The sequence below is a fragment of the Callithrix jacchus genome, chromosome 8, assembly GCF_049354715.1.
Source record: "Callithrix jacchus isolate 240 chromosome 8, calJac240_pri, whole genome shotgun sequence".
Classification (NCBI taxonomy): Eukaryota; Metazoa; Chordata; class Mammalia; order Primates; family Cebidae; genus Callithrix; species Callithrix jacchus.
Window position 1 is genome coordinate 115,497,992 of NC_133509.1, and position 25,278 is coordinate 115,523,269.

Consider the following 25,278-nt stretch of genomic DNA (forward strand, 5'->3'; position numbering starts at 1 on the left):
ATACACAGGTCTCAAACACATGTAACCAGATGAATGATGAAGAGAGGTGGAAGGTATGCTGCATTGGAAATCAGCATCCCTGATTTGTGGATATTCATAGTTCCATTCAATGTTACTTACTTGTGTTTTGTGATTTTGGGAATATAACTTTGCCCTGCCCTTCTAAGCTTCCATATCTTATTTGTGAAATGGGAATAATTAATGGCCTTTATTAGTCTATACCCATCGAATAATACATTCACATTCACTTTCTTGTCTGTGACTATCAAGTACTTACTTGTGTTAGTCACAGGTAGGAGAGTGAATGTGAACGTGCACTGAAAAGTGTCAAGTACTTTTCAAACAGCAGTTCTTTTTAAAAAGCTGACTCTGTGTGGTACTGTCAACTCTAGTAACTTCCAAAAGGAGAAGAGGTCAATGACAATCTAAAATTAGAGCTAATAAAAACTAGTCAACAGAGCACAAAGCAGAAACAAGCCAAACTTAATTAAAACTATATCCAGTGTTTAGAAATACATGTACTATTCTACAGACATAATCTAAGATGTTAAAGTAATAGAAGTGTAATGGCACATAAATTACTTTTGTGTATTCTGTGCCTTCCATGGAGAATGTTCCCTCCAATTTCCTTATCTGGTTAACACTTTTCCCTGCAATGCTATGAGCACATTCACGCATACACGACACATGAAAGAAATGCACAGAGCTCACCCAGATACCCTAGATATGCAGATACCACCTAGATTCAACCATTAACAGTACGTTATATATTTGCTTTATCATATATAAATTCATCTCTCTATCACTGTCTATCCTTTGATCCAACTTACTTTTGGGGTGCATTTCAAAGTACACTGCATACATTAATGCACATTCCCTTAACTAATTTAGCATGTGTATCATCAACTCCACTTCATTATTTTTTTAAATGTAGAATTTGGCTATAATGAAAAGCACAAATCCTAAGTGAACTGGTTAACTTTTATTTTCTTTCATATGTCAGCTTAGTCATCACTTCCTCAGGGAAGGCTCCCCGGCTTTCTCTGATACTGTGAAACAATCTCTTCATTGCATTATGAGCTTCACTTTGGCAACACCTATTGGAACACTAATATTATATACATTTGTGTGACTGATTAATGCTTGCATCAACAGTGGGCAATAAACATCGTGAGAGTAGGGAATGTGTGTCCCCAGCATTCCACCAAGTGCCTGACCCAGGAGAGGTGTTCAATAAATGCTGTGTAAACAAATGAATGAATATTATTCGATGAAGGAAAGGTTTTCACATGTACTCAGTCTGCAAATACTTACTGAATGCCTCAGACACTGTTCTAGAGGTGACAAGGTAAAAACTCTCTGTCCTCAAGAACAGAAGTGGGAGAGAAACTAACATGTTCATAAAATGTGATGTCATAAATGCGCTGAAGAAGTATAAGGCAGGGTAAAGTGGTAGGGAGTGATGGGGTTTCTATTTTAGACACAGTGGTCTGTGACAGTGTCTCTGATGCAATGGTTTTAGAACAGACCGAGTCATGGGCATCACTAGAGGAAAGCAATGGGATCAGGATAAACTCAGGGCCAAGGCCCTAAGGAGGGCAGCCTATCTGGCGCCTTGCAAGAATGAGTAGTGAGGAGCCTGGTGCAGCCAGGTAGGAGCTCGCTGCCAGGTGAGGCCAAAGATGCCTGGAGCAAGAGCTTTTAGAGCCTTTTTGGCCACAGTCAAAATTTTGTATTTAATTCTTAATGAAATGGAAGGTCTTTTGAGAATTTTGAGCAGAGGAGTGACATCCTTTCATTTACTCTCTAAATAAATACGAGGATGTTATTTGGAGAACAGACTGCTAGCCCCTCACCCCTAACCAGGAGAAGGTCTTGTGGAGTTTGGGAGTACTGTGTGAGGGTGAGATGGGCATCTCACTCCTATGCTGGGGACCTGCTAAACAGTAGCAGAAATTCTGAGACCTACCTCAGGGTATCCTTTGCATAGAGCTCTGTGAAAAATTTATTGGTAGGATAGGCAGAATCCCCAGAAGGCCAGTGGTGCCATACCAAATGCTCCTGATTTACCCAAAACACTTTCTCACCCCAAAATCATGCATTTTGACTGTAAACTTCTGAAAATGTCCTATATGTCCACAAAATATTTTCTCCAATCATATTTTTACTTGTGGCATCCATCTGATTAAGGACAGGCAGCAAGACATGGTAAAAAAGATCACTGATAAGAAATCAGGAGATCCAAGGTTATAGCTCAGCTTTGACAATGCGCATTGTATGAATTTGGGCAAATGATTTAACCCATGGTTCTCAGTTTCTAAGTCAGGAAAAAAGAGAAATAGGATCTGAATATCTCTAATGACCTTTTTGGCAAGAGCCTTGGTCCACTGTAGCATTAACGTCTTCCTATAGCAGGTTAGGATCTGCTTTTTAAGCTTAAAAGTTGGAAACAGTATAGGGAAAAAAAGATTTTATAAAGAGAAAGCAAACTAAGGAGAAAGTACATAGGGGTTCTTGGGGTTAATATTTACTACCCAAGAAGACCTATGGGGTGGAAAAAAACATTCTTCTATGGCTGAAAGTGAAGCTAATGACTGTGTTTAAAACAAACAAACAAACAAACAAAAAGACATTTCTGTCTTCTTGGGTGTTTTCCCCATCAAATTACCAACTCCAAATATTTGTCATGTTGTATTTTTAGAAAAGATGCTTCCAAAAGCAGGCAATCAACTTGCTTTTCATTTTTTTTCACCTTATAACTGGCCTAACTTAAAAAAAAAAAGATCTCATAATTTTCCCCTTATCTAAAGACTGCTAATTAGCTTCTGGTTTAATTGCCACAAAAGTTTTTCCATAGTTCTGCTTCTCTCCTGAAAGCTTCTATGCCATTGCGACTTTAAACATGAAGGTCTATCTGTCTGTAATGTTCTCTACTCATGGATTAAATTAGCTCACTGATTCTCCCGCACTACCTTCTCTAATATGGCAATTAAGAGCATGAGCTCTTGAGGCAGTCTACCTGAGTTTAAATCCTGGCTTAGTCACCTACTGGCTATGTGTCTATAGAAAAGTTCCTGATCCCTCTACACTGGGACTCAGTTTCCTAATTTTGCAGAGTCGTAAGGATCAAATACATTACCACATGTAAAGTGCTTTGAGCAGGCCTTGGCATGTGGGAAACACTCAATAAATGCTAGCTATTACTACAATGATAATACTAGTTGTTATTCTGTGAGCCTTTCCTCTAAACTCTGGGTCAGGTGCCCATCCTTAGTATTTCCTATGAGCATATGTATCTTCCATCGTGTGTGTAATCATTTTATAATGTGTATTTACTTGTCTCCTTCAGTAGACTGCATATTCCTTAAAGGCAGGATAATTTTTTTTTTCAATTTTTTGAGATGGAGTTTTACTCTCATTGCCCAGGCTGGAGTGCAATGGCACCATCTTGGCTCACTGCAACCTCCGCCTCCCTGGTTCAAGTGATTCTCCTGTCTCAGCCTCCCGAGTAGCTGAGATTATAGGCATGCACCACCACGCCAGGTTAATTTTTATATTTTTAGTAGAGACAGGGTTTCTCCATGTTGGTCAGGCTAGTCTCAAACTCCCGACCTCAGGTGATCCCAAAGTGCTGGGATTACAGGTGTGAGCCGCCATGCCCGGCAGGATGATATTTTTACCTATATTTCCAGTGCTGAGTACTTGGTATCACACACGAATAAATTTCAGTTTTATTAAATAAAACCTTCTCATCATAAACATAAATAAAGATACATTTAGAACTTACAAATATGGTGGCAAGAAGAAATACTGCAAGCTTATATTTTAAATGTGGAATTTTAAAATCGACTATCTTTGAGGGACAGAATATTTCTCAACAGACTCAAAATTAAAGAAATAATAAAAACAAAAAACAGGACTGAAAGAAGAACGAGAGGACAGTAAAGTTCAGCTAAGCAGTATAGACGAGTTAAAGAGAGGAAGATGAGAACCAAGTCTGCTGTGGCTGCTCTGACCACGGTGAGGTGGCATAGGAGGTGAGTGCTCTGAAGAGCAACCTGCTTCCCATGGATGAGTTGACAGGCGCTTAGCCCTGCTAGACAATGATGGGACACTCAACACAGGGCAGATACTGAGAAATGCTAATTATTTCCCTGAATCCTGCAAAGCCCTGGCCCCAAGTCCTCAAGGCACCCTAAGTAGGTAATCACATTTGTCTCTTCCATATTTAACCTGGAGCAGAAGGCCCTGATAAAGAGCTCTGATTAGGAATGAAAATTGTTCTGGCTGAGGTGGGGGCCAGGTTGATTTACTTAAAAGTACTTTGGTGAGGTAAACAAAATTAATCTTCTCTGTTCTCAAAATAAAAGGCTATTTTCTTTTTTAGAGATGTCCTGTGTTCTCAAAGAGAAGGACAAAACAAATTAATCATTTTCCATTGCTCCACTACACAGTGCTTGGATGTTGAAAGACCATGTGAACAGCTAATCCCCCTATATGGATGAGTTTCTTGAGACAGGCAGATCAGATCTAAATAGAAATCCGGCAAGGTATTTTATTTTTATCATTGTGGCATTGAGATTTAATTCAAAATTAGGCGAGATCAACTATGCCTATATTTTTAAAGTTTGCTTTCATAATTAATCCTTTTTTGAAACCTTAGAAATGTTCTTCTGAATCTCGTACCAAAGTGTTTCCCTGACAACCGCTGCCAAAGCAGACAGAAGCAGACTAGCAGGTATATTTTAAAACCTTCAAAAATCCAGCTGCACTACCTCAATGAATCCTCATTGCCACACCACACTTAGTTAAAAGTACCAATAATCTGAAGTTAGAGCACTACATTTTGGCAGACAATTCATCTCAACAGCTAAAGTTAAAGGTTAACTCTAAGTATGTTTGAGACGCTCTATTAGGCTATGTCCTAAACAGCTGAACAAAAAGTATAAAAGGGTATGTATGGAGTACATGTGGGCACAAGTATATGTTTTTGAAGTTGGACAGGTGCTGAATTTTTAACCACTGGCTGAGAAAACTGGATCATGAAAACCAGTGGACACATACAGCTGACAATGTTATTTGGTGAGCAAACTCATCTAACATTTCCCACAATCAATTGTTTTCCTGAAACTCCAATAACTAGAAAGTCTTTCCCCTCCCCTCCGAAATGAAAGCCATGTATTCATTTAACTGGACAACAATGAAGCTTTGTGGCTGGTGGTCAGTATGAAAAAGAGCTGGTCTTGCCAAAACAATTAGAAGTTTTGATATCAGGCCCCTTCCCCTGCTTCATTTTACATAGTCAACTAAAACGAGTAAGTCCTGAAGCCTTTACTAGACACATTAAAAACTAAAAGTAGCCAAAACCACACAACTTTGGACATTTCAAGTGTGCTATGAAAACTCTAGAAAACATGCAACTCTGGAAATTAGGCAGGATTTCACAAAAGCTTATTACAGAGATACTAGGTACGGCATCCAGTCTTTCCTGTATTCAACAAGCATTTACGAGCACCTACTATGTGCAAATCAAATCTATAACATCACTATACCAGACTTCATTCTGCTAAAGCTGACCAGATTTAGCTCAAGAACATTCTTGGGTTTCTGAATGAAATAGGCCAATAGAGATAAACATGTACATTTTATTATAATTTTTCATTTTTTCCCCATTAAATTGAAAACTCTTAAACATAGGGACTGTCTTAGTTTGGCAGCTAAGTAGTAAAATAAGTAATAAAAATACCACAGACTGGGTGGCTTAAACAACAAACATTTAGTTCTCACAGGTCTGGAGGCTGGGAAGTCCAAGATCAAGGTTCCAGGTCCTTGCCTGGTGAGGACCTGCTTTCTGGCTTATATAGACAGCCACCTTTTTGAGATGACCTCACAAAGCCAGGAGAGAGAACATCTCTCTAGTATCTTTCTCTTCTTACACTGGCACTAATTCCATCATGCAGGTTCTATCCTCATGACCTCATCTAAACCTAATAATCTCCCAAAGGGTCTACCTAACTTGCTAGCTTGCAAGTTGGGCAAAATTGTCATGATTATACTTTGGGCAATACAATATATATATATAAAGGAATCACATAGAAGGATGTTGGGATCAATGAACTAATCACTATAACATAATATATATAGTATATATATACTATATACTATATATAATATATATACTATATTTATATATTATGTTATAGTGATTATTTAGTTCATTGATTCCAACATCCTTCTATGTGATTCCATCATTTCTCTATGTTCATATTATTTTAGTTCTTTCCAGCACAGTTAGAAATAATTGATGAATAATGATAAAATAATTTTCAGAATGATAAAATAGCAAAATACCTCAAGAATATGATATCACCAAGATCTATTATGTATCTGCAAGACAGAATAAGACTTATTCTATTTTAAAAATAAGGAAAATCTTTATTTGTGCCATCATAGAAGATCTTTTTTAAAAGGATAAAAGTTTTTAAAAAAATCAATACTTAAAAATGTTTTAAAACCAAGACTGGGTTCAATTGACCCTGATGGTAGACTGAAAAGTAAACTCCCCTTGAAAAACTCTCAACCTTTTACCATCATTCTCAGAATCCTCTTCATCCTCTTATTCTCAAGTTTCTCCTCCCTGTGAGCCTACCCAAAACACTTCTGTGGCGTCTGATAGGACTTCAAGAAGTACTTGTCCTATGCCACCCTTCAGTGCAGTGCCTATAAGAAGGAACCATGCTTCCTATTCAGTCCATTGCATGGAGTAGTTGGTTATCACATGTTGGATGGAGAAATGAATGAAAGGCAGTGAGTGTGATGCAACAAAGGATTAACACAAAAGGAAAAATTAGAAACGGAAGATGAGAAAGGCAGTTGACATCATCTTAATCAGTATATCAGCTATTACACTGATTTGCCATAACAAATAAACAAAAACCACTAATTTGTTTTTAACTGTTTATATAGTCTCCAAAGAAACAATTTTGTACATCAGTCAATTTGCTGTAATTTGTTAAAATAAGAGATGTGGTCACTTGGCGAATTCATGACTGGGAAAACTGGTACTTGAAGTTAGGCCTGATAGATTTTAATGTTAATGAAAGGCTAAAATGAAGCTCCCTGGAGTCTTGGATGGTTGCAGAAAATAAAGCGTGAGAAAGAATCTCACAATTGTTGTTTTAGTAGATTAAAAAGAAAAAGTAATGGGAGAAAAGACATACGCTATCAGTAGAAAAGACATGAAATTAAGTCTGTGAAAATGAGGAGGACAAAATCCAGTAGACATGAAAGCAGAGTAACACCAGGTTTTAGGGGACACACTAAAGGCACATACTTGAAGGACATGTTGAAGATGGCATAAATCAGTGATTCTCAACCATGGCTATACATTACAATCATCTGGCAAGCTTTAAAAAATACTAGGTCCTATCCCCAAGGTCAACTGAATCTGGGGGTGAGGGCGTGTTGAACTAAAATCACTAGGGTTATTAAATAAGAACTCTAAATCTAAATTTTCTGGAGCCTACATATTAATAGCTGAACTGAATTTTGGAGGTAAAATTAATATAACCAGGGTGGCAATACTAGGACAGAATGCAAATCTCCTGATTAATGAGCCAAACCTTTCCAGTCCATAGTCCGCTCTTGGGGCTGGTAAAGGTAATGACTACATCGGGAGGATTTTAAAAATTATTATTATTTATTATTTTTTTTTGAGATGGAGTTTTGTCTGTCACCAGGCTAGAATGCAATGGTGCAATCTTGGCGCAATGCAACCTCCACCTTTCAAGTGATTTTCCTGCCTCAGCCTGCCAAGTAGCTGGGGTTACAGGCACATGTCACCATGCCCGGAAAATTTTTTGTATCTTTAGTAGAGATGGGGTTTCACCACGTTGGCCAGGCTGGTCTCTAACTCCTGACCTTGTGATCTGCCTGCCTTGGCCTCCCAAAGTGCTGGGATTACAGGTGTGAGCCACTGCACCAGACCCAGGGAGGATTATTTTTAAAATTTAGAAAAGGACTTTCCCATCCATTATTTCATTTGACCTTCTGAGCAAACCTGTGACACAAGCAGGACAAGGATTAGGCCCATCTCCTAGATAACAGAAAACAGGCTTAGAGAGGTTAAGTGAATCGCCCATGTGAAAAAGCAAGAATTCACAACCAGGTCTTCTAACTCCCATCCACCAGAGTTGGAGACTTTTGCCTTACCCTGTCACTTAATTCCTACACTTCTGGAACAAACATACTCTTCTTCAAGGAAAAACTAATGTAGAATTAGAAGCTTTGAAGTATTTCCCAGAAAAATGAGGTTTCAGTTAGAAATGAAATAGATAAAATGAAAATCAAAGAATCCAAATATTTAAACTCAGCGAGTCTATGTTTCAGTGGCTTTCTGCCTGATAGCCATCAGCCAACCATGTCAAGGCCTCTGCTGTGGATAGAAAGCATACGTAGCACTGAGACGCTAGGAGAGAAAAACATTGCAAACACTCCAGAACATCATTCATGGAAGACCAGCTACGCAAAATAATTAACAAGTGAGCCTGAAGAGAATAACGAGGGACGGCCTGTTGTGACAGTTCGGCCTTTTACTGTTTGATGTTCAAAATATAATGTAACTGGGGCATGCGATAGGATGAAATCATATACTAGTGTCAAATAATTAACAAGAGACCACTTTGGGTATTTATACTAATAGTACTAATAGGACAGTTTATATTCTCTTCCGCCTTTCATCTGAGATCAAAGTTTAATAAACACTCTAAACAAACTTGATAAAATCTTCTGTAAGTGGTATCACAGCTGTTATGCAGATGCATAAAAAAAGGTCAACTGAGGTGTTTAATCTCTGACAAAGCTCAAGACAGAACTAGTAATGCAATCTAGGGGCAGGCCAACTCTTCATCACTCAAAAGGAAGAAAACTAGATCAAAGTCATTTTATGAAACTCCATTTACCAATGAGCTTAGGGCATATTACGACGATTTTAAGTATGGACCCTATTTCGGAGTCTACTTCTTACCCTGCTCAAGGTAAATATGGGATTTGATGGCAAAGTTTCTTCCTCTTCACTTTGTATCATTTACTAGATACCTGCAAAGCATTCCTTACTCATATCTTCGTTACTCCCACCAGTCACAAGTGGAGAATGTGGAATAGAAAGAATGCTGTGTTGCTAATCAGACATTTAAATTTTAGCCCTAGTTTCGTCACACTTAGAAATTCATAAACTCCTTTGGCCTGTACACGTCTCTTGAATAGGGTGAGGGGTTTTGACAAGGATCTCTAGGATCGAGTTCTAACATTAATCTAAAATGTGAGAACCAGCACAGCAGGCACTTTGTCTGCAGTATGCTTTACGACAGTGTCAGGACAGGGTAGGGACTTAACAAGTATCTGATACATAATATAATATGATTAAACTAGGGTAAGCTGTTTGATAGTAACTATTGGCAACATGGAAATTTTCTGAAGACCCCAGATTTTTTAATTTCTCCCACATTAGACTAAAGCCTGCTAGGAAGAGGAAATTTTTTATTTTTTTTTTTGAGACAGTCTTGCTCTGTCACCCAGTCTCGATCTCGGCTCACTGCAACCTCCACCTCCCGGGTTCAAGCAATTCTCCTGCTTCCACCTCCCAAGTAGCTGGAATTACCGGTGCCTGTCACCACGCCTGGCTAAGTTTTTGTATTTTTAGTAGAGACGGGGTTTCACCGGGTTGCCTAGGCAGGTCCTGAACTCCTGAGCTCAGGCAATCGGCCCTCTTTGGCCTCCCAAAATGCTGGGATTACAGGTGTGAGCCATCACACCTGGCCCCCTGGAGAAGAACTTTTAAAGATGATCTAGTCCAGCCCAATCATAACAACAACAAAAACAAAAACATAATTGACATGCAGAGAGGTTAAATAATTTGGCCAGGGTCATGTGCCTAGCTATGGTGGAACATGACCAGAATCTAGATTTTCTATTAATCAGATACTATTTTTTCTCATATCACTTTCCATCATTTAAAACTAGTCATATAATAATTTTCAGCTAAAGATCGAAGGTAATTTATTCAAATTAGATGCACAAAATGAAAATTATTTGTATCAGTTTTTCATTAAAGACTATTTAAAATGTGCATAAAACATACTATTTCTACCTACTATATATTGTGAGTGTAATACAAATACCTTATTTTATAGTTAAGTTAGGATCTTAAAAAATATCAAATATACTATCATTACTCTGAGATTTCACCCAGATAGGCTCCCTTGAAGAGAGCGGAAGGCATTTCTTATGTTATATTTTACAGAAAGATACTGCCATTTTTTAAAATATACATTCATATTATCCTCACAATACAAAGCGAGAGCTTTTACCCAGGGAATGCGTTGTTCTTAATATTGTTTAGAACACATTATCCACCAAGGAAGTCAGAAAGTCAGTATGACTACTCATCGGCATCAAATATGACACTGTCAGTCTGACCTCCAAACACTGAGCAATTCACTAATACTAAATTCATCTGCTGGTGAAATTGCATTCATTACGCAATTTCTCAGTAATACCTTTCTTATGTTACCAGGTTTATGAAAAATTTGACAGGGCTGTAGAAAACAATTTTTGTAGACTGAAAGAAGCCTCACATTTTTTTTTAAGTTGGCCATCACTTTTTGTCACAAAGTTGTAACTCTGCATAAACAGCCCACTTGTTTTAGTAGTATTTTCTACATTTGACCATAAACAGTCATGTTTCAGAAGCTTAACCCTTTGAAGATATCCCCATTATTGGAAAAGGTACATATTTTAATACTAACATAGAATCCAGGCTGTGTATTTTGGGACAAGGTGGAGAAAGGAGAATGTCTAGATTGTTTCACTCAAGATCCCTCATGAGAGATTCATGAGGATATTTCCGTTTGCCCTCGATGCGAATATACAGAAGGTAGACCAACATTAGAGCAGTGGGAAACTTGGCAGAACGGGCTAGGACAGGGTTTGTGCAAAACCTTTTTCCGGTTTCAGTTTGAATGGGTTCCCAGGAAGTGTCAAGTCTGAACAAATCCAAAATTTTACAATGCAGCTCAGCCAAAACTGCTGGGATTCACCTGATTCTGGGTCAAAACTGTAACAGAGCACACTGCGTTTTATTTGGTGTAAAGCCAATTGGACTGAACCTTTCAGGCAACTTCAATGAGAGGCTCATAGACTTGGCAAAACCAAAAATGAACCTAGCTTGATCTTTGGTTTTAAAACAGCAAGTTCTGGCTTTGTAAAGAGATAAAGGCAAGTTTTCCTTAGCTTCAAGATTCTGACAAATACTTAGGAGAGGCATTGCTAATAATTAACAGTAACTTGGCCAGATCCACATTATCAAGTCAGCTGTTTCCTCAGCTTAACAGTGGCACTTTAGTAAGTATGCTAACTCATTTGGGTCTATATATTCCCAAGTGCCCTAGAGCACAATTTAGTGTCCAAACAAAGAGTGATGGCTCTTCTTCAACTTCTGTGCCTGTAGAGCAATTTGCACATGCAGTAGGATGAAGAAGCACAATTAGTTCTGGATCCAGGGTAAAATAGAAAGAAAATTATAAATAAAAACCCCAACAGTCATTGTCTACTCCAACACAGACAGGTGTAGTAAGTGTATATGACATTACTTAGTCTGTAATTTCCACAGAGACACATGGGCATATCCTCATAATCCAGGAAGTTCAACTAGTGTGCATAGTTCAGTGAATCTTTCAGAGATAGGCTTAAGACTTTACAGTGTTCTAAATCATATTTCTAAGAGTTTTCCAGTGTTTTGTAATATTTCTCAATATAGACATATAAGTATATATTTTTCTCTATACAGATTTAGATTAGGATTCACCCCATTTTAAGTTATGTTAGCTCTGTAAGTATATTTTGAAAATAAGAGAGATAAGATTTAATTATTTGGAAAGCTGATTAAATGCGACTAATTGCAACTACTAATTACACATTTGCTCTAAGTCAATGGCTTTCAAAATTAAGTTTTAAAGCTATGTATCTCTCTCACACACGTTTTTAAGTTTTCTAAATGTTTTTAATCATAAGTTTAAGTAGTTGCAAAGGATGACATTTTCTAGCAATATTGTAAAGAATAACATTTTCACATGAAATTCATTTATATAAATAACATATATTTATCCAGTAAACTTTAAATATTTTATCTACTTATAAATACGACCCTCATTAAAAGACAGATTTTTTCTTGTTCTTTTTTCCCCTTTAGTTTATCCTAACATAACATGTATTTACGCTCATAAGTGTTTTCATCAGTTACTCTGCCATACTTCGTCCTTCCCTGTAACAATGTATATATATATATAAATATCAAGAAAATAATGGTTTTTAAAATTCCCTGTGACCATAAAGCTCTATGTTATAAATTTTCATAGACTGAATTATCATTATAATTAATACTAGGTATATTACAAATTATAAGAAAAATTATTAAATGTGAAATGTACAAAAAAAAACAAAACCCAAAGCTTCCAAAAGGTATGTATCGCTTAATATAGATTCCTCTTCTCCCTGACTGAATTAGTTCACATAACCATAGCTAAATGCTAATTTCTGTTTGAAAAGAACAGGGTTTCATTTCATTTCTATTTCCATTACTTCTATAGATTTAATCACAAATCTTGTTCATACATAAAGTACATGAGAATGAAAGTAGTTTTTTTAAACAATGTTACTCAATTCTTCAATGTTTTTCTACTCTAATAGTAAATATTATATAGTGATCTGTCACTGAAATTAATTATTTTTTTGAGACAGAGTTTTGCTCTTGTTTCCCAGGCTGGAGTGCAATGTCGTGATCTCAGCTCATTGCAACCTACGTCTCCCAGGTTCAAGTGATTCTCCTGCCTCAGCCTCCTGAGTAGCTGGGATTACAGGCATGCACCACCACACCCCGCTAATTTTGTGTTTTTAGCAGAGAAAGGGTTTCTCAATGTTGGTCAGGCTGGTCTTGAACTCCCAGCCTCAGGTGATTCGCCTACCTCAGCTTCCCAACTTACTAGGATTGCAGGCATGAGCCATCCCACACAGCCAATTAATTTTAATAATCTATCAGCGCTACAAAGTTATCTTTTGACTTTGCTGCAAGCAAAGAATCAGAAACCACCTGACTTACCAAAATATTATAATGTAGTTATTTAAACCATTTACTTCCTATTTCTGGAAGGTATATCAAAAAGGTTTTATTGGTCAAGATTTATCACTTAACTGTTTTTCTTTCATTATGTGTAACTCAACATATACAGAAAGGGTTGAAATAAATAAAAATCTTGTTAACTTTAATACATTCTATTAGTGTGATATTTTTGATATATTTATTTTATCTTGCATTAAATATGTTTCCATAAAGCCTCAGACCTATAGATTGGCAAAGCCAGTCCTCACTCTCAAACCAATCAGGCAAATCAGGCTTGCTTTATGGTACAAAATAATCTGACTTCAATTCTCAATTCAATGGAATGGTGTTAATGTGTGTCTGTGAAAACTGTCTCACTTTTGAATCATAATTCCAAAACAGATAAATAGGTAAGGCCTGGAGCTCTGCTAGAGGTTGTCACCTGGATGAAATAAGACTGCTGCCTTTAATGATTTCTTATCTACACTCTCTAAGCTTTGATTTCTGGAGCTATATACTCTTTGTTGATAGTAGAGTAGTGGAAGAGGTGAGGTTATTAAAAAAAAATGTCTTCACCTCCCTCCCCAATCAACAGCATATGTCTAATTCAGAACACGTCAATCCCAGTACCCCACACATGAAGTACATCTCTTTGTTAACAAAATATGTGTGCAACTAAGAAAGACAGGAAGTCTTACCTCAGGGCCTTGATTAAAGAAGGCCAGCAGTCACAAAAATCTTAAATTACCCCTTTGCTTGGCACCTTAAAGTGCCTGGGGGACTTCGCCATCATGGAACTCAGGACCGGTGAGAAGTAGTCCTGTATTTTGTGTGTGTGTGTGTGTGTGTGTGTGTGTGTGTGTGTATGTTTTAAATAAAGTGGGATAAAATCAATTATGAAAGGTAAGATGGCCTCTCAAACCACAGTCATTTTAGGAGAAAGTGTATCTAGAAACTGAGGCTATAAAAACCACTTCTTGTAGGGCGCGGTGACTCAAGCCTGTAATCCCAGCACTTTGGGAGACTGAGGCGGGTGGATCACCAGATCAAGAGATCGAGACCATCCTGGTCAACATGGTGAAACCCCGTCTCTACTAAAAATACAAAAAATTAGCTGGGCACGGTGGCGCGTGCCTGTAATCCCAGCTACTCGGGAGGCTGAGGCAGGAGAATTCCTGAACCCAGGAGGCGGAGGTTGCGGTGAGCCGAGATCGCGCCATTGCACTCCAGCCTGGGTAACGAGCGAAACTCCGTCTCAAAAAACAAACAAAAAAAACAAACAAAAAAACACTTCTCAATTAGCTGGGCGTGGTGGTGGGCGCCTGTAATCTCAGCTACTTGGGAAGCTGAGGCAGGAGAATTGCTTGAATGCAAGAGACGGAGGTTGCAGTGAGCTGAGATCACGCCACGTACCCCCAGCCTGAGGGACAGAGCAAGAACCCATCTCAAAAAAAAAAAAAAAAAAAAAATTAAAAACCAATTATTTGAAAACTGTACCTGACTACCTCTTGGAAGATCTTTGCATACTCCGAGGGACATGCTACCCCAGTTAGAACATGCTGTAACTTACCAGCTTTCTTTCATCATTACTGTTGGGGTCAGCATTAATCATTTTGCAGTAAAAACCTTTTTAAAAAGTTCTACTAACATGTTTCAATTTCCTTATTTTTTTGTTGTTGAAATATGTCATTGATATGAAATCATAAGTAAAATATATACATACAATTTAAAGAAAATGACAGTCCTGTGATTTTAATTAGTGTCTCCCTGACTGCTAATGAAAAATGTCTTCACACGTTTCTTTTTCAATAAAGGTGTTTTGTTGCCTTCTTTTTTTTTCAGAAATCTTCAGTTCCAGGGTTATGAAAATATTTGACTATTTTTTTTTGTTCTAAAAATCTTATGGTTTGCCATTCATATATAGGTTTTCTTTTCTTTTTTTTTTAATTTAAGTTCTGGGATGCAAGTGCAGAATGTGTAGGCTTGTTACATTGGTTTGCTGTACCCATCAATCCATCATCTAGGTTTTAAGATCTGCATGCATTAGGTATTTGTCCTAATGCTCTCCTTCCCTTACCCCCAATGAGAACACATGAACTCAGGGAGGGGAACATCACATACCCCCAACAGGCCCCGGTGTGTGATGTTCCCCTCTCTGCATCCATGTGTTCTCATTGTTCAACCCCCACTTATGAGTGAGAGCAACACATTTTTGCATCTGATATGAGATAAATGTTTGGTTTAATATTTTTAATACCATCTATGGAAAAGTCCATCCTTACTCAGCTGAAATGTGATGCCAATTGTGTCAGATATCAAGTTTCCATACATCCCTATTTCTGTTTCTGGGTTCTCTATTTGATTACAATGACCAACTTATATATTCCTTTGCCAAGACCACACTATCTTAATTTCCATAGCTTTAATAGGCTTTGCTATATGTTTGAGAAAACTACCCTTACACCTTGTTCTTCTTCAGAAATTTCTTGGCTAGAGTGTCTTCTCTATAAAGCACTTGTAATTTTTTTATTTTTAGTTTTTTTCTCTTACGTAATTTAAATTTTTTGTTACTTTTGTATTGGTATACTTTTAGTTATATTTTCTCAGTAATTGTTGCTTGGACTTAGGAGAAAAATATACTTTTTAAAAATCAAAGAAGTTGTTAAACTGCATTTTTTTCGTAATTCAACTATGAATTCCTTGGGCATTTTATATAAACAAGAACAGTATTTGCAAATATCAGTTTTACTGCACTGGCTAGGACCATCTGCACAGGGTCTAGCAGAAGTTGGGGAACAGCACATCCTGTGTTCCTTCTCAGAGAGGAGGACATCAGCATTTCAGTGGCAAGGTGATTTAGCCATAGACTGTTTTCCACATGACCTTTATCAGATTAAGAAAGTTTCCCTCTATTCTTAGTTTACTAGAAGGTTTATGATGATTATGATGACGGTGGTGGAATCAGTGCTTCTTATTCATTTATTGGGATGGCCTTTTCAAATTTTATTTCTCCTTAATCTTTCACTATGATATATTTCACATTGATTAATTTTCTAATGTTAAACCAACTTGCTTAACTCAACTGAACTGCTGGATAAACTCAACTTGTTCATGATGAATTATCCTTTTTAAACATTCCTAAATTTATTTTGTGAATCTTTTGTATGTATTTCTGAATCCATGTTAATGACTAAGGCTCTAGTTTCCCCTACTTACACTTCCTATGCTTGGTTTTAGCACAGATGCCATGCCGACTCAGGATATAAATTGTGCACGTTTCCTTTTTTTCTGGTCTCTGGAAGAGTTTTGTATAACTGAAATTATCTGCTCCTGGAACATTTGGTAGAACTTACGTAAAAAATTCTTTGGGCTTGGTGGCCCTTTTTTGATTAAATTTTAATTGATTAAAAATAGTTGACTAAAATTATTTTTAAAAAATTTAGCCACACTATTTCTTCTTAGTTTTAGAAAATCATATTTTTCTAGGAGTTTACTTCTTCTAATTTGTAATTAGACAATTATTCACAATACTGTGCTATGTGATTAAATTCTCTAAGACCTGTAGTTATATCCATTTTACCATTCATAATGGACAATGATCTTTTTTATTATGATTGGTTGGTCAAACAAGCAGCTTTACTTTGTTAGCCCTGTCTAATGCATGTTTTTTCTACTTCATTAATTTTCAGTCTTTTCTTTATTTTTCCCTTCTTTTGTTTTTTTTTTAGGTTTTATTCTTTTAATTTCCTTTTTTTTTTTTTTGGTGGGGAACAGAGTCTTGCTTTGTCACCAGCATGTAGTGCGATGGCATGATCCCAGCTCACTGCAGTCTCCGCTTCCAGGGTTCAAGCAATTCTTCTGCCTCAGCCTCCTGAGTAGCTGGGACTACAGGTGTGCACCACCACACCCAGCCAATTTTTGTATTTTTTAGTAGAGACGGGGTTTCACCATATTGGCCAGGATGGTCTCGATCTCTTGACCTCGTGATCCACCCACCTAGACCTCCCAAAGTGCTGGATTAAAGGCGTCAGCCACTATACTGAGCCTTAATTTCTTATGTTGGATGATAAGCTCATTGATTTTGATTGCTTCTTTTTTAACGTAGCACTTAAGCCTTTAAACTTCATCATCGATAATACTACTGCTATATCCCATACATTTTAACACATTAATATTTTAATCATTCAGTTCTATATATTTTTAAATTTACACTTTATTTTTTTGACCTGTGAATTGTTTACAAGTTGCTTTGAAATTTCTAAAAGCCTATGGTCTATATGATTGTATTTTTTAATCTTAGAAGCTCTGGTCCATGGATATAAACGGAAATGGCACGTGCAACTTCCAGCTTCCACTACTTCCAGTTACCACTATAGGGGAGTTACATGCCCTCCTTTTCTTTCATTTTTTCTATTTAGTATGCAAATACAAGGGCCAGAGGTGGCATAGGCATTGGACATGAGGACCAAGCAACAACATATTGAGTAGAGGAGCAAAAAGACAGAAGGAACATAGGGTTCTAACACCATGGGGACATTACGTGCCATTGATAGCTTATGTTTGGATTAACACATGAGATAAATTAATTTTTATGTTACTTAACCCACTATTATTTTGGGGGTTTCACCAATTTTCACTATTACAAATGTATGAGAATCTAAATTATCATGGTGTTAATGGAAATGAAAATAAAGACAGATTTAAAGGGTGATATGAAAAACTGAATTTATATCACCAAGGTAAATTGCCTTATAATCCCTTTCACTTCCCGAAAGGACCCTGACTGTAGTATCTATATTTGCTTTAGTCCCATGACCTCCCACTTATTAAGTTTGCTAGTTCCCTTCTCTAAACAAGGGCACGCACTTTGAGTCTTCCTTCTTGCACCAAACTGCCCCTACTCCTAATTTTCCAAACACATTTCTAACGTTGGATTACCTCCCATGTGCACTTTCCGTCTTCCTCTTTGCAGTCTATCCCTACTCCAGATCATCCTGCACTGTCACTACATTTATAGGCCACATGCATCACACCATGATCCCTAATTGAAAACCATTGATGGCACCCTTTTGGCTTAATACCTGTGCTCCCACTTTCTACCTCCTAACCTTGTAATGAATATGGCAGAAATGTAAGGTGATCACAGCACTCTTTCTGAAAGAGCAACCAGAAAAAAATCCTTCCCAACACAATCTTTCAATAGCAACTACTGACCAGTACGAACTGGCATTTGGGAAGAACCTATTTAGATCCTGCGATAAAAGATCCCTGATGTAAAAAGTACAAAACCCTGATATAAAAAAATCAAAATCTAAACTGCTTGGTTTATATTTCAGAACTCCAGAATGTCTCCTATTACTCTCTCAAATTGTTATCTATGGCTCTATACATTATCTCCTATGAACCTGCGGGGGGAAAAAATGTGAAAAGGCTTTGAAATGGAACAAAAACTGACTAGGTATCTTCAGTGAAGAACTAGTTTTTGCCTAGCACATCCTTCTGGGTTTTCTGCTTCTGTGAGATCTCTGACCTCTTGTTGTCTTTGAGTTATTTATAACTTTATGAGTTGCAGATAACTGATTGCAATGTAAATGATTTTTGTTCACAGATAATAAATTTTATCTGGTAGGGTTTTATTGATTTTCCTTCCCCATTGTAGAAGCCAATTTTGCCTTTATTTAAAATACATTTCAGTGCTCTGTAGTGCCTATATATGAGAGCTTCTTTAAATGCTCCTTTAAATCATTTGTAACTTCTTGTTCATTCCCTCATTAATTAATGAGTTAAATAAACACATTTGTCATGGGTTCATTTGATATGTGTATGGGAGTCATGATTTTACCTTAAAAAATCCTTTTAACAAACTTTTTTGTTCATTACTGCCTTTAGACTTTGATTACATCTCCAACATGAGAAGACTTCTCTGGCTCTTTTGACCTGACTCTACTGATTCTTCCTATTTCCGAAATAAATTTAAGCTCCTTATCATGTCCTCAAACTGCAAAATCCATGGTTTTCACAGTGAACTCAGATCACAATGATGCCTCAATTTTCTTTACAATCATCTTTTCTTCAAAATAGCTTCTGCAAAATGCATCATCTTTTTCATTCATGTGCTGCATTTTAAAGATCTTTTTACCTTTCATCATTAATTCATTTAAATGAATGTGTCTTCCTTCCTTGATTAGAGTACCAATTCCTTGAAGGCACTGATCACAATTTATTTTCCTGTTCTCTTGCTTGGTGTCAACACAATGCCTCATATTGAGCCCACAGCTGAGTCCCATCCATGGCCCATGAGACAGGGCTCTCAATCAAGGTGTTTTTTTTTTTCACCATGTAATCACTTAGCTATATTTAGGGAATCAACCCGTTCTATTCTGGCTGAAGGTGGTTCCATCCCAAAAAGTTTATATTAATATTTACTAAAGATGGTTAGAGCTTCTGTGAAATGCCAAATAGAATACAGTACTAACCAGGAAGTCTAGTAAATAAAGAATACATTGCTGTGCTTCTGGGGAATTTCTTGCAACTACTGGATTAATGCTGTTTATTCCTAAGCACTGTCTTATGTGAGGTTGAGATATATTCAGTTTGATACCCATTCCTTCATTCTACAAATGTTTATTGATTGTCTACTATATATCAAACTTTTTTGACAGACCCTGGCAATGCATTTGCAAATAAAATGCAGTTTCTACTCCAAGGAGCTTACCTGCTAGTAAAGAAAGAGAGGGAAAAGTTGAGGAAGAGAGGGAAAAGTGGATATGTGATTGTGACCTATGCATTAGATAATCTGTGGCAAGCTAAGTTGAGTTTCTTATTATGATGAAAAGGCAATCTTCTTTTTGGGTATTATAACTACTGAACCGCTAAAATCAATCTATTATAAATACTCCTAATGGAATGGTGAAATTTCAAACATTTGGAGATTGATATCCCCGTGATATATATCCTACATACAGTACCTTCTATACTCTTAATAACAACTCAACCAAAAATGGATCACCAACATTTTTCTAAGTTTTAAGTACTGACTTGAGAGAGAATAATAAATGTTCTTGAGATGGCTTTCAGCATATTTGATCTTATAAACTATAAAGTATTTTATCAGTTGAATAGTCTGCCAAATACATTAAATTCTGTCCCTTAAAATGTCATATGAAATCAAAGGACTTCATAATATTTGATCATTAACATTATTACTGAGCATTTTAATTTTTATGGTTTTATTTATAATCATTTCAAATTGAAACTATCAAAAAACTACTGCTGTTTAAAACCTAGTCCATTTAATCCATTTAATTTTTCCCCATGATGACTTTTTATTTTTACCTTTGTTCTTACGGGAACCCTTAGGATAGGACATTTAAGATTCTGTTCCTATAGAATAGAATCTTTATTTATCTAATCTCTTTGTTAGTGAAGAGATTAGATAAACAAAAAAAAAATTAACAAATACAAATAATCACTGTTGCTAATAAAATTTTCAGTTTTGCATAGTATATAGGTAGAATTCAAATGATTAAATAAAAAGTAACAATCAATCACATAATGGTAACAATAACATTCGCTTGGAATAATTATTTTCACAGGTATTTTCTCTCTTATTCTTAAAATAACCTGATAAAATAATTTACATAACCTTCTTCACAGATGAAGAAATCAAGAAAGAAGTCATTTGCTAAAGGCTGTATAAATGGCATTTTGAAATTCAAATCCAGGTCTTCAAACTCAAAATTCTGTTTTTAAAAAGAGCATTTAATTCACAAGCCAAATTCTGTTGGCAAGACACTTTCTAAGGCTAAGTAAAATATATGTGGAAGAACACTTACATTTTATTCACCAACAATGGCGTCATACTGAAACTGAGATTAGTGTACTTTCTAAATGCCCAGTTAAATCTCAGGAAGAAGCTATTCATCCATAGTTCTGGACACTGTCAGTTATCACTTGCTTGTATATTACTAAAATGTGGTAAGCATCTTTCCTCTCTTCATACAAACACTTCATTTTTTATTAACCTTATTATCTAAAGAATTTTCCTGCTTACTAAAAATATAAGAAAAAAATCACTGCTACTAAGATATTTGTAATATTTTATATATTTTCTTAGTCTCCTGAAATGTAAAATATGTACTTTTAATATTTTTATCACACTTTATATATCTTACATCACTTTTTCATATATTAGCATGGCAGTATTTACTTTTTTGAAAACCCGACTTTTTATGGCTGCATAGTATTTCATCAAATAATTGAAAAACAGAAAGGAATAAAATTAAAATCCGTAGTTCTTATCTTACTTATCAGTGTTGTCGTTACTCTATTTTGTTCTTTTTTTTATATGCCTATATGTCATCATTAAGGTACACACAATTTTATATCTTGATTTTTTTCCCATCTAATATTATAAGCTTTTGCATAACCACTGTGGCATGTTGGATGAAAAGTCCTTACTCTATGGAACCATAACTTTATTGACAAACAATAAATTGGTTTCCCTTTTTTTTTGAGCCAGAGTCTTGCACTGTCACCTAGGCTGGAGTACAGTGGAGCAATCTCCGCTCACTGCAACCTCTGCCTCCCAGGTTCAAGCGATTCTCCTGCCTCAGCCTCCTGAGTAGCTAGGATTACAGGCACACGCCACCATTCCTGGCTAATTTTTGTATTTTTAGTTGAGACAGGGTTTCACCACATTGGCCAGTGTCTAGTCTCGAACTCCTGACCTCAAGTGATTCACCTGTCTCAGCCTCCCAAAGTGCTCGGATTACAGGCATGAGCCATCATGCCTGGCCCTGGTTTTCCTTTTAATAATTTTAAAATAATTTTTCTTTTCATTTTTTTTTTGAGACAGAGTTTTACTCTGTCACCAGGCTGGAGTGCAGTGGTGCAATCTCACTCACTCTGCCTCTGGGGTTCAAACAATTCTCCTGCCTCGGCCTCCCAAGTAGCTGGGACTACAGGCATGAGCTACCCAGTACAGTTAATAGTTTTGTATTTTTAGTAGAGACGGGGTTTCACCATGTTGACCATACTTGTCTCAAAATCCTGACCTCAGGGAATCTGCCTACCTGGGCCTCCCGAAGTGCTGGGATTACAGGCCCGAGCAACTACACCCGGCCAAAAATAATTTTTGAATAAATTTCAAATAATTTTTCAATAAATATTGTATATATGTAGTCTTTACATCTATGAACTTGAAACATTATTTCTTAATAGTACATTCCTACAAGTAAGATTATTCAGAAAAAGCTGGCATGCTTTTATTATTCTTTTTGTGATACTGGTGAAAATAAGTTAAATGAAGGTTAAAACCTTAGACTTGAAAGGATAAATAGCAACCTAACCTCAGTTTCTTATCCATCCTTTTAGTGATTGTAAACCACAATAAAAAACACACAAAGTTTTTAAACTAATTTAAACTAATTATGTTTTTCATATATTAGTACATTTTGACATCAGAAGTCCTGAAAGATGTGACCACTTAAATACGCTCACATTTTTATTTAATTTATTTTAAAATCTATATCCACATACCTTTTAGATACAGTTTAACTCCTTTTTCCCTTTGACATCTTAGATGTAGTTTTAAAAATGATTTCTAAAACTGCTTCCTTTGGTGTGCTCTGAAATCCACATCAGGAGACAGCAGTAATTCTGATACAAGGAGAAAGAAAATGCCCCAACTTACCGTTTCTAATGCAATTACACGGTCCTGCAAAGAAAGCAAGATATATAATTATAAAATGAAAGCTGCTAAACATTGTTTCAAGTTTACTTAATTTACAGGTATTCTATTTACCATCTATTATTAATAATTTATTTTAAAAATGTAAAAAATGAGAACTGCTCAGAATGATCTTTATAACAGAAAAACAGTCGTCCAAGAATTACTGTATCTCTTTTCATCTCATTTAGTCTTAGGACTACTGGGTTTAACAGTAAATGCTACAATTCTAGTAAAAGTTACTAAAAGGAATAGATCTTACCACATTTGCAATGGTAAATTTACCAATAAGAATACAAAATGTTAGATGTGATTATATGAATCACAACTAGACAAGAGTAGTGACACAGACAAGTAAGTAAGCACATATACTAGCTGTTAATCACATATACAGTGAAAAACGTGGTTTCCACACCAAGGTAAAATTCAGACGTATCTTCATCGATTAAAATAAATGAGTAAATCACTATTGAAAACAAGGCAGGAAAATAAATCAGAAAGACATGGCACATGCATCCTGAGCCCAGATACGCCTTCATTGTTTACAGCATCTTAGAATGTTTACAGAAGGACTGGCTTTTAAAGGGGTAATTGATAACAAGGCATCAAAAGCTAAATGATGAAGAAAATGTATTCTTAACTCCGTAGCTGTCGGTGACGTTTATAAACCGGAAGTCTTTACCAAATAAAGACTGAATATGAGAGAAAGCAGTGTGTGAAGATTTAAGAAAAGGAAAAACCATACTTTTTAAGGAGGACCAAGGCCATCTGTCTTTGTTTTCTCTCATTTTAAGAACTAGAGGAGGCAGGGCGAGGTGGCTTACGCCTGTAATTCCAGCACTTTGGGAGGCCCAGGCGGGTAGATCACCTGAGGTCAGGAGTTTGAGACCAGCCTGGACAACCTGGTGAAACCCTTCTCTACTAAAAATTCAAAAATTAGCTAGATGTGGTGGTGTGCACCTACAATCCCAGCTACTCAGGAGGCTGAAACGGGAGAATCGCTTGAACCTAGAAGGCAGAGCTTGCCGTGAGCTGAGATCGTACCATTGCACTCCAGCCTGGGCAACAGAGCAAGACTACATATCAAAACAAAAACAAAACAAAGAACTGGAGGAAATATGTGGAATCCAGATTTTAAAAAATAAAATCAATCAATCATCTAAAGAAGTGTACTGAGTGTCAACTTCATTGAATTGAAGGATGCAGGGTGTTGATCCTGGGTGTCCACGGGGTGTTACCAAAGGAGATTAGCATTCGAGTCAATGGGCTGAGGAAGGCAGACCCACTGTTAATCTGGTGGGCACAATCTAATCAGCTGCCAGTGAATATAACGCAGGCAGAGAAATGTGAAAGGTGAGACAGGCCTAGCCTCCCAGCCTACATCTTTCTCCCATACTGGATGCTCGCTGCCTTCAAACACGACTCCAACTTCTTCAGTTCTGGGACTTGGACTGGCTCTCCTTGCTCCTCAGCTTGCAGACAGCCTATTGTGGGACCTTGTGATCATGTAAGTTAATACTTAATAACTCCCTTTATATATATCTCCTGTCCCTCTAAGAGAAGCCTAACTAATACAGAAGTAAATGGAGAAATATGGTGCAGAGAATGACTCAGCCCAGGTCTCTTGTGGTCCTGCAGGGAACCACATAGACCTATGACACTTATAGGCAGAATGAACTCAGCCCCCACTGGCATTCTCTCAGTATCACATGAAACAGAGGGCTCATTTCTGAGGGCTTCTGCAAACTAACTTCCCAAAATCAGACTGGGAAACAGTTGAACATTTCCACCCTGTAAACATTTAGCTATGTGGGCATGAGTTAAAGGAATACATTATGCAAAATCAGCTCAAAGCAGACTGTTTCCAGCAATATAATCTGTTTAATTGCATTTTGTTGGCATACTTAAGAGGGCCTCACCCTTACCCTCATAATTTTCATAAAATAACTGCTATTTTGTTGGTGACTTGTATATTGTCACATTTGAGCGCTTCATAATAAATGTGCATGATGCCTCAAGGGGACTTTGATCTATTGTTGCCAGCCATCTTATTCATACTGCATCTGGGACAAAAGCCATTCAGCAATACTTTAATATCCTTTGCAGATTGAACATAACCTCATTAGATGCCTTCTACAGACAGAAACAGCCTTTGGGCATATCATATTTATAGGAACCATCTTGGAAGGCTGAAAATATTTGCAGCCCCATTTGGGCATTAAGTTTTCCCTATACCATGAGTTTGTGGATTGGTATTAGTTAAGATTAACATATTTTAAAAGCACACCTAGAGCTGACTTGAAATAGGTGATTTCATATAATATCAGAACAGAATTAAACTGTCTTGATTCATACCTTAGTGTTGGCAAAGATGAACTGATAGCATTATAAGTTA

At 36.7% G+C, this 25,278-nt stretch overlaps 1 protein-coding gene across 12 annotated transcripts in view; it reads right to left on the reverse strand.

The window, feature by feature from the left end:
- Window positions 1-25,278, reverse strand: part of CEP128 (centrosomal protein 128) — a 449,218-nt gene that overhangs the window by 36,432 nt on the left and 387,508 nt on the right. For all 12 annotated transcript variants that reach the window (XR_013521735.1, XM_078336006.1, XM_035261203.3 and 9 more), the window contains one exon: window positions 22,848-22,871. Coding sequence is in view for 11 of the 12 variants with exons in the window: in XM_078336006.1 (XP_078192132.1) it covers window positions 22,848-22,871 (24 nt within the window). In the remaining variant the exon portion in view is untranslated. The remainder of the gene's footprint in view (window positions 1-22,847; window positions 22,872-25,278) is intronic.